The 23,732-nt window shown below is 36.8% G+C and overlaps 1 protein-coding gene across 1 annotated transcript; it reads left to right on the forward strand.

Moving 5' to 3' along the window:
* The first annotated feature begins 19,574 nt into the window (after positions 1 to 19,574).
* On the forward strand, positions 19,575 to 23,407 carry LOC104239147 (monogalactosyldiacylglycerol synthase 2, chloroplastic-like). The gene is made up of 8 exons (XM_009793694.2): positions 19,575 to 20,351; positions 21,232 to 21,404; positions 21,631 to 21,792; positions 21,891 to 22,032; positions 22,122 to 22,346; positions 22,459 to 22,521; positions 22,619 to 22,693; positions 22,800 to 23,407. Exons 1-8 carry the CDS (start codon positions 20,094 to 20,096, stop codon positions 23,058 to 23,060), a joined length of 1,359 nt encoding a protein of 452 aa, XP_009791996.1. The 5' UTR covers positions 19,575 to 20,093; the 3' UTR covers positions 23,061 to 23,407.
* The last annotated feature ends 325 nt before the right edge of the window (positions 23,408 to 23,732 follow it).

The following is a 23,732-nucleotide window of genomic DNA, read 5'->3' on the forward strand; positions in this document are numbered from 1 at the left end:
ATTTTTGTTCAAAACCAGTTCAAATCTCCATTAAATGACTTCAAATTTTATATACAACTTCCTTATACTATTTCTAACAAGTCTAAATAACACCCACTCTAAATTTCTCACAAAATCAAATTCGAAATTTAAACCCACATATTTAAGCTTGTTAAAAATCTAATTTTCACCACCCTAATAAATTTGGTTTGTTGAATTAATATTTGAGTCACAGTTACTGATTCGAAAATTAATTTAAAAGATTGAGTAATCTTTTTTAAAAGTTAAGTAATAATTTTGAGAACCTATTGGAGTTGGATGTTGAATCTTAGCCTATTACTTTTGGGCTAGTTGTTTGTAAATTAAAATATGGGCTATAAAATTAAAAAGTATGGAGCCCAATTATTCCAATGTGAAATTTTCCCTTTTTCAAAGCTCTAATTTCTCTTAATCTTCATTTCGGCTATCAGAAATTGCAACTGCTGAGCTATTGACACGTCTCTCCCTTTTTTGCTTCCCATATATTTTCCGTGTATTTATTTTCCATACAACTCATCTACGACTCAGATTTTTACTTATAGTTGGTTCCTCTAGGGGTGTGTTGTAATAAAATATGGGAAAATAAAGATGAGTAGCATTATACTTGGTGTTAGCTTTTTTTAGTGTTTCACCCGGAATCCGGTACTCACATTGGAGCCTGATTATATCCAGATTCACGCCGCGTGGGGTCCCATTCGAGGGAAGCGCTCCCTACAAAGGATTTTTTCATACTCAGGGCTCGAACCCGAGACCTCTGGTTAAGGGAATAGCATTATACTTGGAGTTGTAATTTACCAGGAATTATTGATGTTGGGCATATTTCTATATGTTTTGATGTTACTTTACCCATGTTTTAACCGCTTTTTGGTGTTATTTGGTGTTAAAAATGCCCAATATGTGTTAATTATTAGTTTTATGGCTAATTAAGTTATGTGTGATGATTTAGGATGTTTAGAGTGCAAAAATATGAAGAAAAGATGCCCCAACTAGAGGAGAAGAGAGTGCATGCGTCGCATCTAACATTGGAAAGAAGGCTAGTTGGTGCACCCTTAACAGTGAAGTCGCGCCATAGCATCTGCCTTAGCATCCGCACTTGGGCATAACAAAGATGGAGGAACAAAGGGTGGATGCGAAGTATCCACCCTAGCATGTGAAGCTGAAGAAGTGGAAGCTGAGGAAGCATTACCCCAGCATCAATCCCTGAAGCTGAGTCGGATTTAGGAAAAGGAAAAGTTTGGCCCACGACTTTTGTACGCAATATATAGGCCAAAAACGCCTCTTTTAGATCATCTAACACACTTTTGGACAGACTTTTGACCTAGGGAGAGCACAGAGCCGCCGTGGAGGCGGGGTTTCATTTTTTCTTCCACCAAACTTAGTAATTTTTATATTTCTTTGTATGATGTATTGTTTGGCTACCATGTCTATGTGGAGCTAAACTTCATGTTCTAGGGTTGTGGTTCTTTCATGACTATTGTTATTCGAATATTGATTTTAACTTCTTAGTTTATCATATTGGTTTATTTATTCAATCATGCTCTTAATTATTTGATTGCTTGATCACCAATTGAATACTATCTATGAATCTAGAGTTGAATCTAGATTGAACATAGGATTGAGTAGAGCGAGTTCTTGAACCTGGGCATCGGGAACGGATTCGCGGTTAGGATAGACATATACCTAATTGCCTTGCTTGGTTGATTTATAGGAATTATAAATGCGTTCTTGTTAGTTCTAATTCCATAGACATATAGGCGTTAGGTTAGCTTGAATAGGCGAGTAAGAACTCGACAGATTCTTATGAGTAATATCAACCCTATTAACCAATAAACTAGATAAATTAGCTAGTCAACTCAATTGAAGAATACAATAGGAATGTTAGATAGTACATGACCCTAGATTGTTTTCATTACATTGATATTATAAAAATTTGCTTTTCCCTTATTCAGAGTTCACTATTTGTTTTTCTTTATTTTAATTAGTTTAGAATCAAATATTTCTAGGTTTAATTCTTGTTTAGATAAGTAGGATAGCCTAATTTAGTTAATAGTTAATCATAAGTTCTCTTGGGTTCGACATCCGACTTCTAGTCACTTTATTACTTGACGATCGCGTATACTTGCGAGTGCATTTGGCCGCAACAATTATGCAATGTTGTTCCACAAATCATAGCTTTTTAATTGAGAAATTGCATGTCTTATAGTATTTGGGGATGTTCTGCTCCAAGTTATTCAGTTGATAGTTTGCTGACAAATAAAGATTGTGTCTTTTTTTTGTTTTTGTTGTGAGAGAATCATCTTTTGAGTCTTTGGACATAAGAATTTTTTTACTTTTTTTCGAAATCAGTGTTCGGCCAAAAAAATTTCAATTTTCACTTGAAGATGAATTTTGAAAATTTTCGAAAATTTGAAACACTCCAAAAAGCTGCTTTTTAAAATTTTCACTCAAATAACTCACAAAAATTCAAAAATAACCCAAAATTCTATTCACGTTGATAAATGATGAAAAGTACATATTTTTGAGTATATTTGCATATTAATTCTTGTGTGAATCGCGGGAGATTAAATGATTTTTGAAGTGAAATATACTCATTAGGTGTTTCTTATTTGTAGGAATGAGCTTGAACGATAATGGAACAAAAGATATCAAATTCGATACAAAAGGAAGAAATTGAGGGATTGGGAGCTCGTTTATTGTGGTGCGTGGCACGAAGACGGATGCGGAAAAGGAGAAAAGTGAAGGCACAAAACAACGAAGCGAAGAAAAGGCACGGATCGCTTCGCGAAATGGAAGAATGTCAAAAGCTGGATTCGCATCAAAGTCTGCGTCTAGCGCGAAGGCGAATGCGGATTCCAGCTTCTCCCATCCGAAGTTGGATTGAAAAATTTCGCCCCTCATCAACCCTAAGTGATATAAATACATCTTAAAATACAAATTTGAGGGGAGGAGACACTACTTTAGGGTTAGACAACACCCTTGGAGGCAAGAACATGCTAGGACCAAAGATATCCAAACACAACTCTAATTTCAAATACCATTTTTCACTTGAAAATAATAAAGAAATAACCCGATTAGCCGCCCACTCAGTCTCTTAAACTAAAAATAGTCACCTGATGTATAATATATGTATAATTCATGTTTAATATGTGTATAATCAATGCATAATCTATGTAGATGGCTAGAAAAAGTAAATTAAGAATATAACCGGCTATTTGCGTAAATATCCCAAAAAACATTTCATTTTTTTTGGAATTTTACAATTCTTATGTCCAAACGCCCACTTTATCTAACAGCATTTTAGTTAAAGGTTTTAACTTTTATAAACTTCTAGGTTAGCTTCCTATAGAATCCAGGGGCGGATGTAAGGCATTGGTACCGGGTTCAACTGAACCCAGTACTTTTGGCGCGGAACATAAATTTATGCGTAAAAATTCAATAATATTGCAATATATAGCAATATGAACCTATAACTTTAAAAATACAATGGGTTCAATGCTAAAAACTTTATAGGTTGAACCCATAAAACTTAAATTCTTGATCCGCCTCTGATAGAATCATAACATGTAGTTAATAATTTCTGCTAGTTTTCTTGACGGTTCAATGCTTTTAAGTTAACCTGTTTATACATCAACCTCTCCTTCATTTTGGGAATTCTACAAAATGGTGGAGGATTTTTTATATCAGCTCATTTGCAGCTTATATTGTATCCCCTAAAAAATTGATGAACCTGATATTAATTGGATTAATTATAAGATTCCCATTCTAAGAATTTTAAAGGAGGTCTTCAAGCACAAAATTGGGAGGTGAAAGATGAGAAGAGAAAATTTCCATAGCTCCCAAGCTTTTTGACTAGTGGTAAGAGTTCATCGTGTGATCTGTGGGTTAGGCGCATGCACATCACCGGTTCAAACCATGCCATTGATAAAAGCTTGATATTTAAGCGGAGAAAGAAGAGGGACAAACCCATTATTCTCAAAGTTCTGACCTATGCATCATTGGTCCTTGGAGATTTTTTGGTTATTTAAAAAGAATTAGTAAAGAGAAGAAGAAAAACAACAACAATATACTGAACAATGAGGAGTTTCGGGAGAGTAATGTATACGCAGACCTTACTCCTACCTCGATGAGGTGGAGAGATCATTCAACCGTCAAAATATTGAGATGGCAATGTGTTCAAGGTATCCCCGTCACTATTATGGGCACCACTATTCTCACGGAGATCTGCTAATAATGCTAGAGGCATCAACTTCCCGCGGTGGAACGACTCCTTTTCATGATGGGAAGATGTCCTTGAAGCTAGCTAGCAAATGCAGCTCAGATTCTTGACATGATACAGGTTCACCTTATTTGCTTTTCATTTTCCCTATAAATCTCGTGCAAATCCTTAGTAGCTCGGATCTTGGTTGCCTGTGGTGGGCAAGTTGCTCTTTTGCCATCAAATATTCTAATGTAAGACAGTTCTAATAGAAATAGTATGTGACCTTGTAAATCAAATTTCTCGTTCATTTGGAATCAGTCATCATCAGAGGGTCTATCAGAAACATCCCCTCTACCTTCGTAAGGTAGGGTTAAGATTATATATACACCACCCTTTCCAGACTCTACTTGTGAGATTGCACTGAATTTGTTGTTGTTGTTGTTGTTGTTGTTGTTGTTGTTTGTATCAGGCATGAATGATGCTCTCATCTTTCTTTTGAATCTACTTGGCTGAACACATAGACAGCCCTGCCCAAAAATTTAGATACCTAATAAGCTAGGGTTCGACTTATTGACTTGATATATGTTGCTGAAAATGAGCCTATTAACACGTATATAACAAATTCTAAACAAACTAAAGTGTGTGGGAAAAAATGGAATTTTCCTGGCGAAAACTCCAATCTTTCTAGCAAAACGCGTTCAATTGGGTGGGAGATGCATGACCTGTAATTGTATTGGAAAAAATTGTATTTAAATATAAAGGTGACGTGTCGAATACGTGTCAGAACACGTGGACTGGTCAAATGGTCAAAGAATTACAACTAGCCAAGGGGCACGAGTTGCAACAGATACGAGCAAATGGCAGAGGAAGAGGCACGACAGGAATACAAATAACTCAGCACCCGTACCTATCTGAGAATCAAAAGGAATGAATCTAACAATAGAAAAGAGTGCAAATACGGCATTTAATAGGCATTAAATGTGGAATAAGTTAGAGAATTTGTATTAAATATAATGATTATGTAACGTAGCATTAAATGTCTTTAATTACTCATAATAGCCTCATTATGATTTGGACAAAACGTATATCTCCAAGATATCTATAAAAAGGAGACATCTGGTCAATTGTAAGGACACGAAATACTATTGATATAAACTTTGGTTTACTTGTTTTTCTCTTGATTACTCTCTTGTTACCTAAATTACGTCCTTCTATACACTCTTTTGATTATCAGTAACCCGTGTTCTTCTAAATTCTAGCTTTGACTAAAATTTTATTTTTTGGTTAAAAAAATAGGTTCCGTTATCGGGAATCTGATAATCTATTTTCTTTTCGCTTACTTTTCCTTGTTGCATCAACTATGTCGAACAAAAATGACAACATCCAAGGAAACCAAGAAAACCAGATAAACCAACAACTTCAGAGAGACCCTCAGGATAATAACGCACTGATTATTTCTCCACAAGGCTCTTCTCGGCGATCTCGTGAAGGTACTCCTGTGGGATCTCATACTGATGGACAGGCTCAATTCAAAAATGTTGAAGCTATGGATGAGGCTTTGCAAAAACTTATTACCGCACAGGTCAATAAAGTCGTTCAGGCCTTGGTTAGCCAGTTACCTACTGCACCCCCCACACCTACTCCAAATAACAACACTCTGGAGAACCCTCATTCCGGGCTTGTTAATTCAGGCAACGGTGGAACCCCCAGTGAATCGCAGGATGGAGAACCAGGTAATTTAGTTAATTTAAATTTACAAAACTTGGTGGTACTAACCTTGCAGAAACAGCTCAAGGAGCAAAGTGAGCGCATAGAGCAGATACCCGGAGTGACGCCCATAATCAAAGGGGTAGATATGGATAGATATTCACAACAACCCTAGAAGCCTAGTGCTGCTCCACTCCCAATTCTAAAAAAGTTCAGAATGCCTGATATTCCAAAATATAATGGAACGACAAACCCACGAGATCACGTGACTGCATTCACGACGGGTGTAAAAGGCAACGATTTGACTAAGTAGGAGATTGAATCAGTATTAGTCAAAATATTTGGTGAAACTCTCACCAAAGGAGCGGTAACATGGTATTCTCTTTTACCCGAAAATTTTATAAATTCTTTTGCTGAGCTTGTAGATTCTTTCATCAAAGCACACTCGGGAGATCAAAAAGTAGAGAAAAGAATGGAGGATATTTTCAAAATCAAGCAAGGGGACTCAAAACTGCTTAAAGAGTTTGTGGACAGATTCCAACATGAAAGAATGACATTACCACGTGTACCAGCTAATTGGGCAGCTATAGCTTCACAAGCAATTTGAATGAAAAAAGCTCAGAAGCTACGAGGCGACTCAAAGAAAGCCTTCGTGAATTCCCAGCTACAACGTGGAATGACGTTTACACCAGGTATAGCACGAAGCTGAGGATAGAAGAAGATATTATTCCACTACTTCAAAAAGAAGAAAAGGTAAGTTCAAGACGTGCAGAGACCGAAAAAAGATCCAGCAAGAACAGGTACGAGCCTTACATGGGACCTGCGGGAAGAGACTCACGATCAAAGCAGGATAATCAAAGGTATGATCACAGATCAAGAAATAGAGAATCAGGTTCTTCATCAAAATTTAGGAACGAGCGAAATAACTATGAGGCACGAGATGATGATAGAAATTTGGAGGCGAGATTCGGTGGTTACAACTTCAACGTCAGCACCTCCGAGCTCGTAGATGTTTTGAGAAGTATGGGAGATAAGGTACGATGGCCAAAGGAAATGAGATCGAACCCAAACAGGCACAACCCTGACCATTGGTGCGAGTTTCATAATGACCACGGATATAAAACAGCAGATTGCAGGTTTTTACAAAGTGAGGTGGATCATTTATTAAAACAAGGGTACCTTACTGAGTTGTTTAGTGAGAAAGGCAAGCAAGCTTACATGAAGAACAGGCAGGAGCCTCCAAAACCACCTTCCCCCAAAAGAACTGTCAACGTTATAAGTGGAGGTGAAGACGTCAAGGGTATATCATATACAACAGCTAACAAAATTTCCAAAGTAACAATTACCTAAGGGAAACGGGTGCGGCATGTTTTAGTGGAAGACAACATTACATTTAATGATGCAGATGCAGATGGAGTATTAACCCCTCATAACGACGCATTGGTAATATCTTTAATTATACATAATACTAATGTGAGACGAGTTTTGATTGATCCAGGTAGTTCCGTGAACATTATTTTACTGAGAGTATTACATGAGATGCAAGCTAAAGATAAAATGATACCAAAGGCGCATACTCTAATTGGATTTGATAATTCTAGTGTCCTCACGAAAGGAGAGGTAACACTCACCACATTCGCTGAAGGAGTCGTTAAATATACAAAGTTCCAGGTGGTAGATATAGAGATAGCTTACAACATGATTCTTGGGAGACCATGGATCCATGAAATGGATGTTGTTCCTTCAACCTTGCATCAAGTTATGAAATTTCCATCGCCATGGGGAATCTGTCAAATTCGGGGAGATCAACATACAGCCAGGGCTATCAACTCTGTTATAGATACAAGCACGAGAAATGAAGGTAAATAGCAATCACAGAAGACAGTTGAGGTCACCACAACACAAACCTCAACTGAACAAGGGCAAATAGATGTAGATTCAAGGCCTGATACCATTCAAGAATCAGAAGAGAATGAAAATATCAAAATAACAATAGAGGAATTAGAGTCTGTCATGTTATTTGCTCAATAGCCTGATAACAAAGACTGTGTTGGAGCCAATCTTAGCCAAGGTATGAGACGTAAGTTAATTGAATTTTTGAAAACTAACGTGGATTGTTTCACTTGGTCGCATTCTGACATGATAGGAATACCCCGGAGGTGATGACCCATAAACTAAATGAAGATCCATCATACCCTCCTGTCAAGCAAAAGAAAAGAAAGCAAGGAACTTTCAAGAATCAGGTGATTCAGGAAGAAGTCCAAAAATTGCTAAAAATTGGTTCTATTCGTGAGGTAAAATATCCTAACTGGTTAGCTAACACTGTTGTAGTTCCAAAGAAGAACGATAAGTGGCGGGTTTGTGTAGATTACACAGATCTTAATAAAGCCTGTCCTAAAGATTCTTTTCCACTACCACACATAGATCAATTGATTGATACAACTGCAGGTCACGAACTATTAAGTTTTTTAGATGCATATTTAGGTTATAATCAGATTAAAATAGATCCGGGAGATGAAGAAAAAACTTCATTCATAACAGACAGGGGGACTTACTGTTATAAGGTAATGCCCTTTGGTCTAAAGAATGCAGGTGCAACGTATCAGAGGTTAGTTACCAAAATATTTCAAGAGCATTTAGGAAAGACTATGGAGGTATATATAGATGATATGCTTGTTAAAACTCAGTATTCAAAAGATCACATATCACACCTATCTGACACATTTTTAATTTTGCGCAAATTTAATATGAAGTTAAATCCCGAAAAATGTGCGTTTGGCATTGCATCAGGCAAGTTTTTGGGTTTTCTCCTTTCTAACCGTGGTATTGAAGTAAATCCTGCACAGATCAAGGCCATTGAGGAAGTCCCTGATATACTTTCAAACAAGAAAGAAGTTCAAAGATTAACAGGGAGAATTGCAGCCTTGAGAAGATTCATTTCTAAATCATCAGAGAAGTGTTTCAAATTCTTCTCAGCCCTTAAGAAGCAGGATCATTTCGAATGGAATGAGGAATGTCAACAGACACTCAAGAATTTGAAAACGTACTTATCAAATCCACCTTTACTGGCAAAACCAAAGGCTGGGGAAAGACTACTTATTTACCTTGCTGTTTCGGAAGTTGCGGTAAGCGCTGTTTTGGTTCGAGAAGAACAAGGTAAACAATCCCCTATCTACTATGTTAGTAAATCTTTTTTAGATGCGGAGACACGGTACCCTCAGTTAGAAAAACTTGTACTTGCATTAATCATGGCATCTAAAAAGTTAAGACCTTACTTTCAGTGTCATCCTATTGTCGTAGTAACGGCCTACCCTTTACGTAATATATTACATAAACATGAGCTATCAGGTAGGCTAGCTAAGTGGGCAATAGAGTTGAGTGAATACGAAATCACGTACCAACCTAGAACTGATACAAAATCACAAGTGTTAGTTGATTTCGTGGCCGATTTTAGCCAAGAGATGCAACTAGAAGCAGAAAAAGAATTACAGGTATTCAATGGGGCTAACCCGGAAACTTGGACTTTATTCACTGATGGCTCATCTAATGTAAAAGGTGCAGGTTTAGGGATTGTCTTGGTACCACCTATGGGTGAGACCATTCGACAAGCTATTAAGTGTCACTCTATAACTAACAATGAAGCGGAGTATGAGGCTATGATTGCAGGTCTAGAATTGGCACGAGAGCTTGGCATAAATCAGATTATAATTAATAGTGATTCGCAACTTGTGGTTAATCAAATGCTGGGGACTTATGCAGCTAGGGAAGCAAGAATGCAACAATACTTAGAAAAGGTACGAGAATTGATAAAGCAATTTCAAACCTGGAAAATTATACAAACACCAAGGGATGAAAATGTTGAAGCAGACGGCCTAGCTAACCTCGCATCTGCAGCTGATGTGGAAAGCGATGCAAACACCTCAGTTATACATTTGTTTCATTCAGTTCTCGATCCTGATAAGAATGAGGTAAATTTTAATAATTTAACTTAGGATTGGAGGAACGAGATTGTTGCTTTTTTTCAGTATGGTACCATCCGTGATGATAAGAAGAAAGCTCATGCGCTTCGAAAGAAGGCTGCTCGGTACTGCTTAAAGTAAGGCAATCTGTATCGTAAAATGTTCGGTGGTCCCCTAGCAAGATGCCTCGGACCTTCACAAACGGGGTATGTAATGAAAGAAATACACGAGGGACATTGCGGGAATCACACAAGAGGAAGGTCATTGATAAGAAACATAATTAGGGCAGGTTATTACTGGCTTAAAATGGAAAAAGAAGCAGAAAGTTTTGTGGCCAAATGTGATAAATGTCAAAGGTACGGTAATAATATGTGTAGACCTGCAGAATTATTACATCCGGTCATTTCCCCATGGCCATTTATGAAATGGGGAATGGATATCGTGGGTCCATTACCACAAGCAAAAAGACAGGTAAATTTTTTGCTTGTACTCACTGATTATTTTACTAAATGGGTGGAGGCAGGAGCATTTAAATAGGTGTGAGAAAAGGAAGTCAAAGATTTTCTTTGGCAGAATATCATATGCCGATTCGGTGTACCAAAGGAGATCGTGTGTGATAATGGTCCTCAATTTATTGGAACACAAATCATAGAATTCTTTCAAAGTTGGCAAATTAAAAGGATTACGTCAACACCTTATCATCCGGAGTGTAATGGGCAAGCAGCATCAACGAACAAGGTTATTATCAATAATTTAAAGAAACGATTAGAGGAATCAAAAGGTAACTGGCCCGAATTGTTACCTGGAGTTTTATGGGCATATCGCACAACTACAAAAACAAGTACATGAGAAACACCATTTTCATTCGTTTATGGAGCTGAGACTTTAATTCCAGTTGAGATAGGGGAACCAAGTACGCGGTTCACATAGGCGACCCAAGAATCTAATGACGAGGAGATGCGGGTCAATCTAGATTTACTCGAGGGGAGGAAAGAAGCTGCATTGATAAGAATGGCAGCACAAAAGCAAGTCATAAAACGATATTACAACCGAAAAGCACGCCTCAGATTCTTCAAAGTGGGGGACTTCGTGCTTAAAAAGGTTTTTCAATCCGCAAAGGCAGCTAACGTGGGTAAATTAAGTCCAACATGGGAAGGACCCTATAGAGTTCGTGATATTGCAAGCAAGAGAGCATATGAGCTGGAGACAATGGATGGCAAGATACTACCTTCACATTGGAATGCTGTTCATTTGAAGAGATATTATTTTTTAAAAATACCCACGGTCAGGTATTACTATTTCAAATTTAATTTTTGAATTGTTAAAATTTACTAACGATTTTAGATTATAGGCAAAAAGCTAACCTGTACTAAATGATGAGTCACGACCTGTAAGGCACACGAAATAACCGAAAATTCCTTGCCTAGGGTTACAATTATTCTGATAGAAATTCATACAGGTTAAGTAGTCTTCATCTAAAATATCACCTCCGAGTCCCGTATGTTTTTCCTTTTCAGGAAAAGGACCAAATGAGAAAATCTATCAAGTGCTCGAGGCTTCATGCTTCAACACTCAAACACTTGGGGGACTACATAATATACACAGATATGTGTATAAAGAAGGCAAAGAAGATTAAGAAAAATCAAGCCTAAAAGAGTCAAGTGCAGAGTAAAAGTCACAAGGTCACGAGATGAAGCCACGAGCTAAGGCCAAAGAAAAACCTCACTATAGTTAGGGTAAAGGCTATGTACTTAAACGGGTTATAAGAAAAAACCCCGTGTCTATTATTCTTCTTTTGAAAAAATCTGTTACAAGAAAAACAGTTACGAAAAAGTTATATATGTAATTCAAATCCATGTAAAGTATTATTCAAAACTTGTCAAAGTTATTTCAAAGAAACATGTGTGTTCCTATTTCTTTTATCGTATGGTAACACCATTATGAAGTTGAGACGTCTTCTTCATTAAGTGTCGAAATATAAAAGGGCCCTCTTTTATAAAACTCATGTTTAATTAGTTAGTCATGAGATTAACAGAAGCATTTTCGAAGAACAAAAATTCGAATTATTCTATAAGTCCTTAAAAATAAAGGCAAGAATAAATCAAACAGAAGTTTAAGATAATAACATGAAAAACTTCTTAATATCTAAAAACTGAAGACTAAGTACGAACTTAGTCATAAAACTATGAAATAGTTTATACAAATTACCCCATAAAAGACTTGGGGACTTGCATTTCCAAATCCAACCCTCAAATGAAACTAAGGGTTTGATTACAATTTTCTAAAATAAAAACAAAAACAAAATCATTCAAATGATTAAAACTGGTCACTGAGAAGTTTGCGAAACTAAAGCAGGAGCATCAATAGCAGTGGGCTCAATTTGGGCAGGTACATCAACAGATGCGGTTTCAACTTGGTTTGCAGCAACAAGCTCGATTGGGCTTGAAAGAGTTGGGATACTCGTATCAGCTTCAACATTTACGGGAGCTTCAACCACGGGAGAAGGGAAGTCCTGAGTTTGCTGAGCTTTTTCAATAGTTTCATTGATCTTAGCTAACTCCAACTCCAGGTTGAAGTTTTCTTGGCCAATTTTAATTAGGGTATCTCGACGTGAATTCAAAAATGCCCAACTTACCTCAATAGCAGATTTTTCTTCAAGGGTCTCATAATCCTTTTCCCAATCAGCAATCTCATTCTTTAGCTCTTCATTTTCAGCCAAGGCGGAGTTGTAAGAGGCTTGAAGAGAGGCATGTGAGCTCTCTAAAACACGAACCTTGTCAGCAGAGACTCGAACGTCTTCTTGTGCTTTAGTTAAGCTTTGCACGAGTTCCCCAGCGTAAACTTCTTTTTGACACAAAAGAGCCTTCAACTCTCTGTTCTCTTCACTGGCTTTAGATAGTTGCTCTGAGAAGGAAGATTCGAGACGTTCTTTGTCTTTTTCTGCTTGGCTTGAGGAAGCCTTTGCAACCGCTAACTCTGAAGTTAAAGTCCGCACCTGCTGTTCTAGGGTACTCTTGCCTTCTTGTAAATCTTCCATATCAATTTGTGCACTCTCAAATTGTTCCTTCCAATTGATCGCCTCCAATTGAGAATCACGTGCTACCTTCTCTAAGAAAGGGATTCTGCTCATAGCTTCTGTGCCGATAAGATTGGCCTAAAAAAGGGAAAGGAAATAAGAATATAAGAATCCCAAAGATAAATTTTTTTATAAGGTAAAGAAAGGAGAGAAGGAAAGTACCTTCAAAGTGGCATACACGATATCATTCATTATAGTCAGGGAACTATGGCTCTCCAGCTTTGCTTTTTCAATTGGACCGATTAAAGGTTCTAGCCATACGTCTGTCTGACCTGACTTCCTCAAAAGGCTGCTATCAGCAGGAACTTCAATGGTTACCCTCCTTATAGCGGCACTTCTACTTGAAGAGCCCGCTTCTGTATGGTGAACGATAGGAGGGGGAGTTGTTGAAGGAGGAACAGTATAAGAAGGAACAGAAACAACCGGGGTTGGTAAGGAAGGAATCACAGGCACGGAAGTTAAGAAAGAAGATAAGGGTATTTCATCTAAAACAGGCCCTAAACTTCCACTGCCAAAACCACTAAAGAAAAGTTGATCAATAGATTCATGGGTATCATGGGGAGTGACATCATCGTCAGGAATTATTATTGGGGTTTCAACAGGTTCGGTAAGAGGAACAGAAAGACGAGGGGAAACTTCAACTTCGTCATCAGAGACGATGCATCTCCTAGCTCATGGCCTCGTCACCAAGGAACCCCCATCTTCCTCTTCTTTAGAGTATCTTTCTTCAACAGTTTTCCTTTTTGTAGAAGAAGAACCCAAGACTATTTATCGGGCTCTTTCTAAAGAGATACGGGTTCCTGAAGGAGTACGGGTTCCCGAAGAGATACGAGAGGCCGCAACTGCTTCAACAGTAACTCCTTGAATAGAAAATCCTGAAAAAGAAGGATGGAAGTTAGAACCATAATGAAAAATATATACATGCGTGAAAGATGAAATAAAAACTCTTACGGCAACCACGAAAATTGGGAATATTTTCAAAAGTGTTTTCCAAGACCTACCATCTATTGGTGCGGCCTTCAGCAATTTATCTACCCAACCACGAAAATTGGGAATATTTTCCACCACTCCTATGGTTGCTAAAAAAAGGGAGGAGCAAAAATTAGAGAAGTTGATAAACTTGAAGGAAAAAGGTACGATATGGATAAAAGACTTACGTGCAAAATTCCACTTCTCAAGGAAGGGAACGTTATTCTCACCCACTAAACCAACAGTGGGGCAAGCAACAAATCGGGCGTACCAGCCACGATCTTTGTCATCTTTAGGGCTCAATAAAACCCTCTTACTCCTAGCCACTAGGGTAAAAACGCCATTACGGAAAAGTCTAGGGGAGTAAAGATGAATCAGGTGAGGAAAAGTAAAGGAGACGTCAGTCAAATTGGTTAAATGCCTCAAACAGGCAACATCCCTCCATATGATTGGGCCAATTTGACCCAAACAGACATTAAAGAAGCGGCAAAATTCAAGAATAGCTAGGTCAATAGCTGGTTTGAACCCTAAAGTGAAAGGGTATGTATAAACAAAAGAGAACCCAGTCAAGTAAGAAGAAATTCTCTGATTTGGATTAGGGATAATAATTGGAAAATTATTACTCCAATAACAGTCTTTGCGAACTACAGGAGTCAAAACTTCTGTAATTTGAGTGGGGTAAGCGTCAGCACGGTCTAAGGCGGAAACCTGGTTTCTAAGAGATTCCCTATCATGGTGAAAAGATAATTCTGTAGGGACTATCTCCTCTACTAAAGGTTCACTTAATGGTTCAGAAGGTTCTTTATCCCTAGAAGAAGATCTATGAGAGAAGGAACCTCTGGTTCTGGAAGAAGAACCAGAACTAGGAGAAGGTATAGATGAGCCACCACCACGAGTAGACCCTAAGCTACAAAGTCTACCTCCCCTTCTATGTCTAATGGGGGCATTAGGGAAGGTATCAATAATGGGAACTCTCCTAGGGTTAGAATTTGGTGAAGACATGACGAAGGAGAAGAATGTAAGGGATTAAGTGTTCAATAAGCTTTATGTGGTAAAAGACAAGGAGAGAAGTTATATTTATATTAAAACGCCACCGCCAAAGGTAAAAGTGCAGTGATGGAAGGACCATAATAATGATAACTGGCACTTCATGAATAGTGGAGCCGTAAAAAGCCTTGAAAAAGCGCTGCAAAACTGCAGAATTAATGAAAAAAAGACACGTGTACGGAGCATTAAATGGAAGCGACAATTGAAGCGTCAATTTTGTCATAGCATTAATGGTGACAAAAATTTTCTTTTAATGAAATCCACTTCCCAAATATTCAAACTGATGAATAAATGGAAAGTGGGGGGGACTATCTATATTTGGAAAAATTGTATTTAAATATAAAGGTGACGTGTCGGATACGTGTCGAAACACGTGGACTGGTCAAATGGTCAAAGAATTACAACTAGCCAAGGGGCACGAGTTGCAATAGATACGAGCAAATGGCAGAGGAAGAGGCACGGGCAGGAATACAAATAACCCAGCATCCGTACCTATTTAAGTCATTTATGTCTGAGAATCAAAAGGAATGAATCTGACAATAGAAAAGAGTGCAGATACAGCATTTAATAGGCATTAAATGTGGAATACGTTAGAGAATTTGTATTAAATATAATGATTATGTAACATAGCATTAAATGTCTTTAATTACTCATAATAGCCTCATTATGATTTGGACAAAACGTATATCTCCAAGATATCTATAAAAAGGAGACATCTGGTCAATTGTAAGGACACGAAATACTATTGATATAAACTTTGGTTTACTTGTTTCTCTCTTGATTACTCTTTTGTTACCTAAATTACGTCCTTCTATACACTCTTTTGATTATCAGTAACCCGTATTCTTCTAAATTCTAGCTTTGACTAAAATTTTATTTTTTGGTTAAACAGTAATGCCACCAAGTCATGTTCAATAGGCACATTTTCAACTACATAAGGCGTTCAATAGCTAGGTTGGACCTCAATATTAGGTTGGACCCCTACATTTTCGACTACATAAGGCGAGCCCTCTGTTGTGGCAGTTTTAGTTTGCAGTCATCTTTACCATGCTGATTGTTTGGAAGAAAGAACACTGAACACACCATGATGATGTAAGAGATCCACCCTGCCCAATTTGTCTTGGGGCCTGATTGAGTAGGTTCGCTTTTGTACCTGAATAACGATAATCTCAGATACGGATCTAGGATTTGAAAACATGTGATAGTCTACTATATATATATATATATATATATATATATAGTTCGAGTCCAAGGCAGTGGATGCACGCTTCATCATTTTGGAAACCAGATGTATTATAAGCGGTGTTATCAAAAGCGAAAAGTATAAAAAAGCTCTGAGGCCATCGGGGCTTTAAGCCCAAATCACAAATAAAGTGTGAGTTTTAATGCAAAAAGGAGCAAAGGGAGAAAACAATGCAAATATGAATATGTAGACCATGATTGTTAATTATAAGCATGAATAAAAGTATGTGGACAACGAAATTGAAAAAAATTACGACAAAGTTAAATATCACTTGTTCATTGTCGCCTCCTCACGATTATGTTCATTGACAAAGAAAATTATGTCTTAGAGCATTGACGATGATACTGAAGCGCCCACTAATTAGCAACGTCATCAAGCACCCAACGTATTTTGCGCCTCGCTTTAGGGCTTAAGCGTGCCTTTAACAACAGTGATTGTAAGGGAATGGAGCTGACGAGGAATCAAGAATTAGTTAGCTTATGTATAAACTATTCAGTGTTTTCTCTGTAAATATTTATAATGTATTCTAATCTTAGAATTGAGGTCATGTTAAATGTAAATCAAGAGATTATACGAATTATATCCATACTTAGTGTAGCAATGAGTATAAAGTGCTACTGTTAGAAAACTGATTTATGACATACTGTTAAGTACCAAAAGTTTAAAGAGTATTCTTAATAACATGCTCTTAAGAAACTGATTACTAACCAGCAATAATCAAAGGCGAATCCAAGATTGTTGGGTTTTTATCTAATTAGATAAGAGGTGTGAATAAGAAATGAAGGAAAAAAATTTGGAGGAAAACGAAAAATTTGAAGTATTTCCTTTACTAATGCACTTTGTTCCTCATCGGAAAATGGAAAGAAAATCTTTGTGCTTATATAGAGGAGCACATCTTCTAGCTCTTAAAGAGTTGAGAAGAAGTGGTGCCTCGCGCCGCCGTAGTTGCCCTTGCCAGTGGCGAAGCCAGGAATTTTATTTAGGATGTTCAAACTTGAAAGAATTAAAAATAATTCCCGATAAAGGATGTTCAATATATGTTATATACCTCTAAAATCCAATATTTTACCTATATATAAATTGTAGTTTTTCGACGAAGGGTGGTCAACTATGTAGCTTTGCCCCTGGTCGTCGTTCGCTCGACTTCGGGAAATGGTATCTCATGTGAACAGGTACCTTCACACCTATTCAATCCAGGCAGTTTGGCTCTAAATTAAGAGGCTTGACCTCACTTTTTCACCACCGAGAATCTGCATTCCTTAAGGAAACACAGTTTTCTGTTGGGCTCGAAACTTTTATTTATTTTGTTTCTGCTTCTGTTTTATTCTATTTTTTGCAGAAATTATTTTCGAACACAGGTTGACAACAAAGATTTCATGAGTTTGGATTCAAAATTCTACCGCACCCCATCAAATTTACTTGGTTTTAAATATATTATTTGTACTTATATAATAAAGTTTAAGGCAAAGCTACTGAATTAAGATAAACTCATTGCGTGTTCACTAAATAAAATAGACAGATCGATAATGTATATGAATCTGAAACTTAAAGTAAGTAGCGTACGTATGCATGTGTGTGTAAACACACACAACATCCTGCAATATATTGAACTTTCTTATATTTTCATGTTTTTGTCCGTTATTTGCAAAAATACAAAATACTGAGTGCACGTTTTAAATCTTTATATTATTGTAAAAAAGAAGTTGGGGTTATAGGAGGTCTGGTTAATAGGATGAGTATACGTTAAAATTTGTTCAACAGAAATCTGCATGTTTTTTCCTAATATAAAATATACTTACTTTTTTTTTTCAAATTAATCAATTTTTGCTTCTTATATTGAATATATAGTTTAAGAAAAAGGAGATAGAAAACTTAAATTAGAAAAATACAGCTCAATTAACTTGGCTATGGCCCATGGAAACTATACCATATATAGAGGAAGATTATGAATAATTCATTGAAAATGAATGCACACACCTGTCAAAGCTAATGGTGGACACCAACTTGCATGGCCTTAACAATTGTTTAGGAGATAATGTCTAATTTTTGAAATTCCATTACACACCACTTCAAAAATGTACTACCTCCATTCCATTCTAATTTATGTTACGTGGTTTGACTCGACATAATATATATATATATATAAAGAACGATTTTTAAGATTTGTGATGATAAATATGTCATAACGTTTTTTTTAAAACTTTTGAAACTTGTGATCTTAAACATTACATAACATGTGTGTGGCTTTAGAAACTTCTATTTAAGGATAAAATGAGACGTTTAAAATTAAATTATTTTTAAATTTAGAATGTATTATTTTTGGAACACACTAAAAGAAAATAATGCCTTTTTCTTTTACCGTTTCACTCGATATTTGATACTTCCTTTGGGGATCTGACTAATCTAGATTCACATCGTGTAACGATTAAAGAAAGAAGTCCTCCCAACAAGAATTTTTATATTCCCGAAACTAATTCGATACTTCTAATTAAGAGGCAAGTGAGCCTATATATCTTACCACAATCTTGACCGTAGAAATAGTATGAGTCCGTTTGGACATAAAAAAAAATCCCTTTTTTCCAAAAAAAAATTTACTTTTTTTTTAAATCAACGTTTGTTTATAAAAATTTTAAATTTCACTTGTAGATGCATTTTGAAAAATTTCGAAAGTTTGAAAAACTCCAAAAACCTATTTTTCAAAATGTTCACTCAAATCACTCACAAAATTTCAAAAACAACCCAAAATTATATTCATGTCCAAACACAACTCTAAATTTTAAATAGAGTAAAAGCCTAAAAATGCCACTCAACTTTCAGAAATGATCTATCCATGTCATCCGTTAAAAAAATGCTCATTTCATGCTACGTCCGTTACACATTTGGTTCATCCATGCCATTATTGACTAACAGTTCAATTTTTATTTGGCCCATCCATGCCACTGCCATTAGTCAATAATGGCATAAATGGGCCAAATAAAAATTGAGTCGTTAGTCAATAATAACATGAATGAGCCAAATGTGTAACGGCAGTGGCATGAAATGAGCATTTTTTTAACGGATGATATAAATAGACCATTTCTGAAAGTTGAGTGTCATTTTTAGGTCTTTTCCGTTTTAAATATCATTTTCACTTGAAAAAAAATTTCACCCTGTTTTTAAAATATTACAATTCTTATGTCCAAACGGCCACTATGTGTGGAACATAGAGAATAAAAAAAAAATAATAATAGTATCGACCAGTAAAAATATGGTAAAATAAATGTCAATATTTTATTAAAATAAATTTTCGAATCTGCCCAAAATGCGAATCCAACGCCAATAAAATCCTCTAAACACTGCCACCAAATATGTCCCAAATGGCATCATTCGAGTATCTAAAAATAGCACCATTCTCCATATCTCTCTCTTCTCTGTCCTTTCATTAACAGAAAAAAAACCAACCCCATTTCTCCATACTTTATATTCTCTAAAGAACCCTTTAAAGGGTGTCCAATTCTTCCATTTTCTTGAAATTTCATAAACCCTTTGTGCATTTTTATTGCCATTTTCTCTTCTTTTTCACCAACTCTTTGATCTTGCCGGAATACCCATTTTCCGGCAGGTCAAAGGGGTGGTGAATTCATCATTTCCTTGGAAATTTGATTTCTTTACCTGGGTTGGTGTTTAATTTTGATATACATTCCCAAAAAAAAAAATCAAAATTTTGAACTTTATACCAACATTTTTAGGTCAAAGGGGTGGTGAATTTCAATTCTTTATGTGAGTTGGTGTTTAATTTTGATATACATTTTCAAGAAAAAGAATAAAAATTGGAACTTTATACCAATTTGCATATATAGAGATTTCAAGAATTGATATTGAGAAAAGGAGGTGGTAATGGAGGTAATTTCTGCTAGGAATCCAATAAGCAATGTATTGGAAAGAGCTGGGGTTTATGGGTTTGTAGGGAGCAGCACAAAAAGATGCAATAATGAATTTCAAGATGAAGAATATGATACGATGGAAATGGTGCAAATTGGTGCTGAAAGGACCAAAAATGTGCTTATTTTGATGAGTGATACAGGAGGTGGACATAGAGCTTCAGCTGAGGCGATTCGCGATGCTTTCCATTTGGAATTTGGGGATGAGTATAATGTAAAGTTTTTTCTTTCTGGTTTTATAGCTATTTGATTTGGAATACTATGCTTTTTAGTTGCATTATTTGTTTGGAATTTTGAATTCCCTAATTCCCTTGCTTAGAAACTCAGAAGGGGAGCCTTGGATAGGTCACGGGTTCGAGCCGTGGAACCGACCACTGATGCATCAGGATAGGCTTCCTACATCATACCCCGAAGGGTGCGACCCTTCCCCGGACCATGCGTGAATGCGGGATGCTTCATGCACCGCCCTGCCTTTGCCTTTGCTTAGAAGCTCCATCTCGATTGTGTGTGGTCCTATGTGCATTATTGAGTCATTTGTCATTATTCTCAAATTTAAAAATTGATGTTTAACTTTGAGGAGTTGAATTTTCCTTGATAAATGCCAAATGTTGTTTTTTGCAGCTTTAATTAGCTCTTGAAAGTTAAAGGATGTTATGTACAATATAGGGTTGATTTCTAATTTGAGTATATCCTTTTAACTAGTTTCTTTAAAATCGACCTAAATCTCTGTTCTTGTTGCTTTAACAACAACAACAACAAAAAACCCAATTTAATCCCACAAGTGGGGTCTGGGGAGAGTAGTGTGTACGCATACCTTACCCTGGAAAGGTTCTGTTCTTGTTGCTTTGATCTATATAATTCTCATGTTTTATTGAGATCCCATATTGTTATCGTCCTTCTTCCTCTAGTCTCCTTTTATCCTCTAGCTCGCTTTAGCTTAACTACTTTTCAGGCATAAAATCTTTAACAATTCAGTTCTTGGGGTTTTGTTCCATGGAGTGACAATGTAACATGCCTATTGTCCTTGTTGTATGGACCTACCGAAACTTAATATTTCAATTTAGTGTTGTCTTGATGTGTTTTATTCTTAACAGATATTTGTAAAGGATGTTTGGAAGGAATACACAGGCTGGCCATTGAACAGCATGGAACAACAATATAAGTTCATGGTCAAACATGTGCAGCTTTGGAGGGTTGCATTTCACAGCACGTCCCCTCGGTGGATACACTCTGCTTATCTTGCTGCCATTGCCGCCTTCTATGCCAAGTATAGTTCCTTCTTTGGTTTTACCTCTTCACGTTGTCTAAAGCTGTAGATTTATGATACTTTCAATGGTAAATGATGAAGTTGGAACTTTTAAATGTTATGCAAAGATATTGGATCAATTTAGTATTCGTCAAAATTTGGATGAATCTTCAATTCATTTACTAAGTTTCTAGTTGGTATCTTGCTATTAACGAGATTTACTAATTGTTGCTTTGTGAAATTAAAGGGAGGTTGAAGCTGGCCTAATGGAGTACAAGCCCGACATTATCATTAGTGTTCATCCTCTTATGCAACATATTCCTTTGTGGGTTCTTAAATGGCAAGGTCTACAAAAGAAAGTAATCTTTGTCACAGTTATTACAGATCTCAGTACTTGCCACCGTACATGGTAAATTATTGAGTAACTTAATTTGGAGTTTCAATTCATCTAGCACTACTTTCATGTCATATATGTCGGTCTAACTGATAAACTCTTTTTAAGGATAGGTTTCACCCTGGAGTCAACCGATTGTATTGCCCCGCTGATGAGGTTGCAAAGAGGGCGTTACTAGATGGATTGGAAGAATCTCAAATACGTGTTTTTGGGTTGCCTATTCGTCCCTCTTTTTGTAGGGCAGTTCTTTCCAAGGTGAAATTTTCTGTCGATTTACAAAAGAGTTACACTTCTTTGAATCTACATTTCATTCCTTCTGATTGTTTTCTTAATACTTGCTATAGGATGACCTCAGAGTAGAGCTTGAGATGGATCCTACGTTGCCAGCAGTGTTGCTGATGGGTGGGGGTGAAGGGATGGGACCCGTGAAAAAAACTGCAAAGGCTCTCGGAGAAGCTCTTTTCGACAAAGAAATGGAGAAACCTATTGGTCAAATGGTTGTCATATGTGGACGTAATGAAGAGTTAGCATCCACATTACAATCACATGAATGGAACATCCCGGTCAAGGTAAAAAGAATTAGATTCTTGGAGTATGAATGCCCTTTCGAAAACTATATTACACCTCATGTTTACTTAACAATGCAAAAATATTTGATACTTTTTTCTTCTTGCTGTCTAGATTAAAGGATTTCAGAAGCAGATGGAGAAATGGATGGGTGCGTGTGACTGTATTATCACAAAGGTACGTTCGATGCAATCCTCTTTTAGCATTTCCTGTGTGATCTTTTTCGTGCATTGCCCATGTAGCGGGACTAAAATTCAGTTATTTTCGCTTGTAGGCTGGACCTGGTACAATTGCTGAAGCATTAATCAGAGGGCTTCCGATTATTCTCAACGACTACATTCCTGGACAAGTTAGTGAAATCAAGAAGTTGATTTATAGACTGCTATAGCTATCATAGCGGTTGCTGATATGACATTGTTTAATTTACTGATTATTTTTTTGTTGTGTATTTGCAGGAAAAGGGAAATGTTCCATACGTGGTGGACAATGGAGCCGGTGTTTTCACACGAAGTCCTAAGGAAACAGCCCGAATTGTTGCAGAGTGGTTCAGCACTAAGAGCGATGACCTCAAAACAATGTCAGAGAATGCACTAAAACTCGCACAACCTGATGCAGTTTTTGACATTGTGAAGGACATTCACGAGCTCGCATGCCAAAGGGGTCCACTTGCAAACATTCCTTACGCGTTCACATCTTCATTTTCAAGCTTAATTTAACCAGATAGATTCTTTTCTCTTTCACTACAAGGTCTAAGGTTTGTTCTAGTAGGATATTAGGTTCAATGATCTTCATTCTTTGGCCAGAATCATTTGGCGCTCATTTATAATATGTTAGATTATCTAGACAAATTCTGATCCTTGGTTAGTTGGAAAAAAAGGGCAAAAAAAGGAGAAGTTTCTCATGTTGGAGTGTTGAATACATTCTTTTAGTATTAAGATTATTTGTCTTTTAGGACCTGTTTGAGGTTGCTTCAGAATTGAAGAAGTTTCACTTGTCCTGCAAAAGTTGATATTATCAGTGTTGAATATATTGTTTGGTTTTTTTTCAAGACCAATTCTTGTTACTTTCCTACTTGTGACTCTTTTCCTTGTGTCCACCCGCCCCATTTTTTGGCGAAGGGGGTTCGAATGAACCCTATCAGCCCCCTAGCTTCGCCATTGTTATGGATGTAAATGGGGTGGTAGGAGGCATGGCAGGGTAAGCCTTAACTCGCTAAAGATTTAACTAAGCCTTAACTCAGCTAAAGATTTAACTTGCCTTGCCTTACCCCGTTTAGCATATTTCCGAGAATTTACCCTACCCCGTTAATGTGTGTCAATAATGAGAGCAAATTGTTACATTTAATCAGAGACGGAGCTAGGATTTAAACTTTTCTGAATGACTGAATT

This window comes from Nicotiana sylvestris, chromosome 6 (genome assembly GCF_000393655.2).
Source record: "Nicotiana sylvestris chromosome 6, ASM39365v2, whole genome shotgun sequence".
In the NCBI taxonomy this organism is placed as follows: domain Eukaryota; kingdom Viridiplantae; phylum Streptophyta; class Magnoliopsida; order Solanales; family Solanaceae; genus Nicotiana; species Nicotiana sylvestris.

Excerpts from the sequence above, each read along its gene's own strand:
- LOC104239147 (XM_009793694.2), top strand. The coding sequence starts at position 20,094 with ATGGAGGTAATTTCTGCTAGGAATCCAATAAGCAATGTATTGGAAAGA. Across the intron at positions 21,405-21,630 it reads ATTGCCGCCTTCTATGCCAA|GGAGGTTGAAGCTGGCCTAA; the intron begins GTATAGTTCCTT and ends GTGAAATTAAAG. Across the intron at positions 21,793-21,890 it reads AGTACTTGCCACCGTACATG|GTTTCACCCTGGAGTCAACC; the intron begins GTAAATTATTGA and ends TTTTAAGGATAG.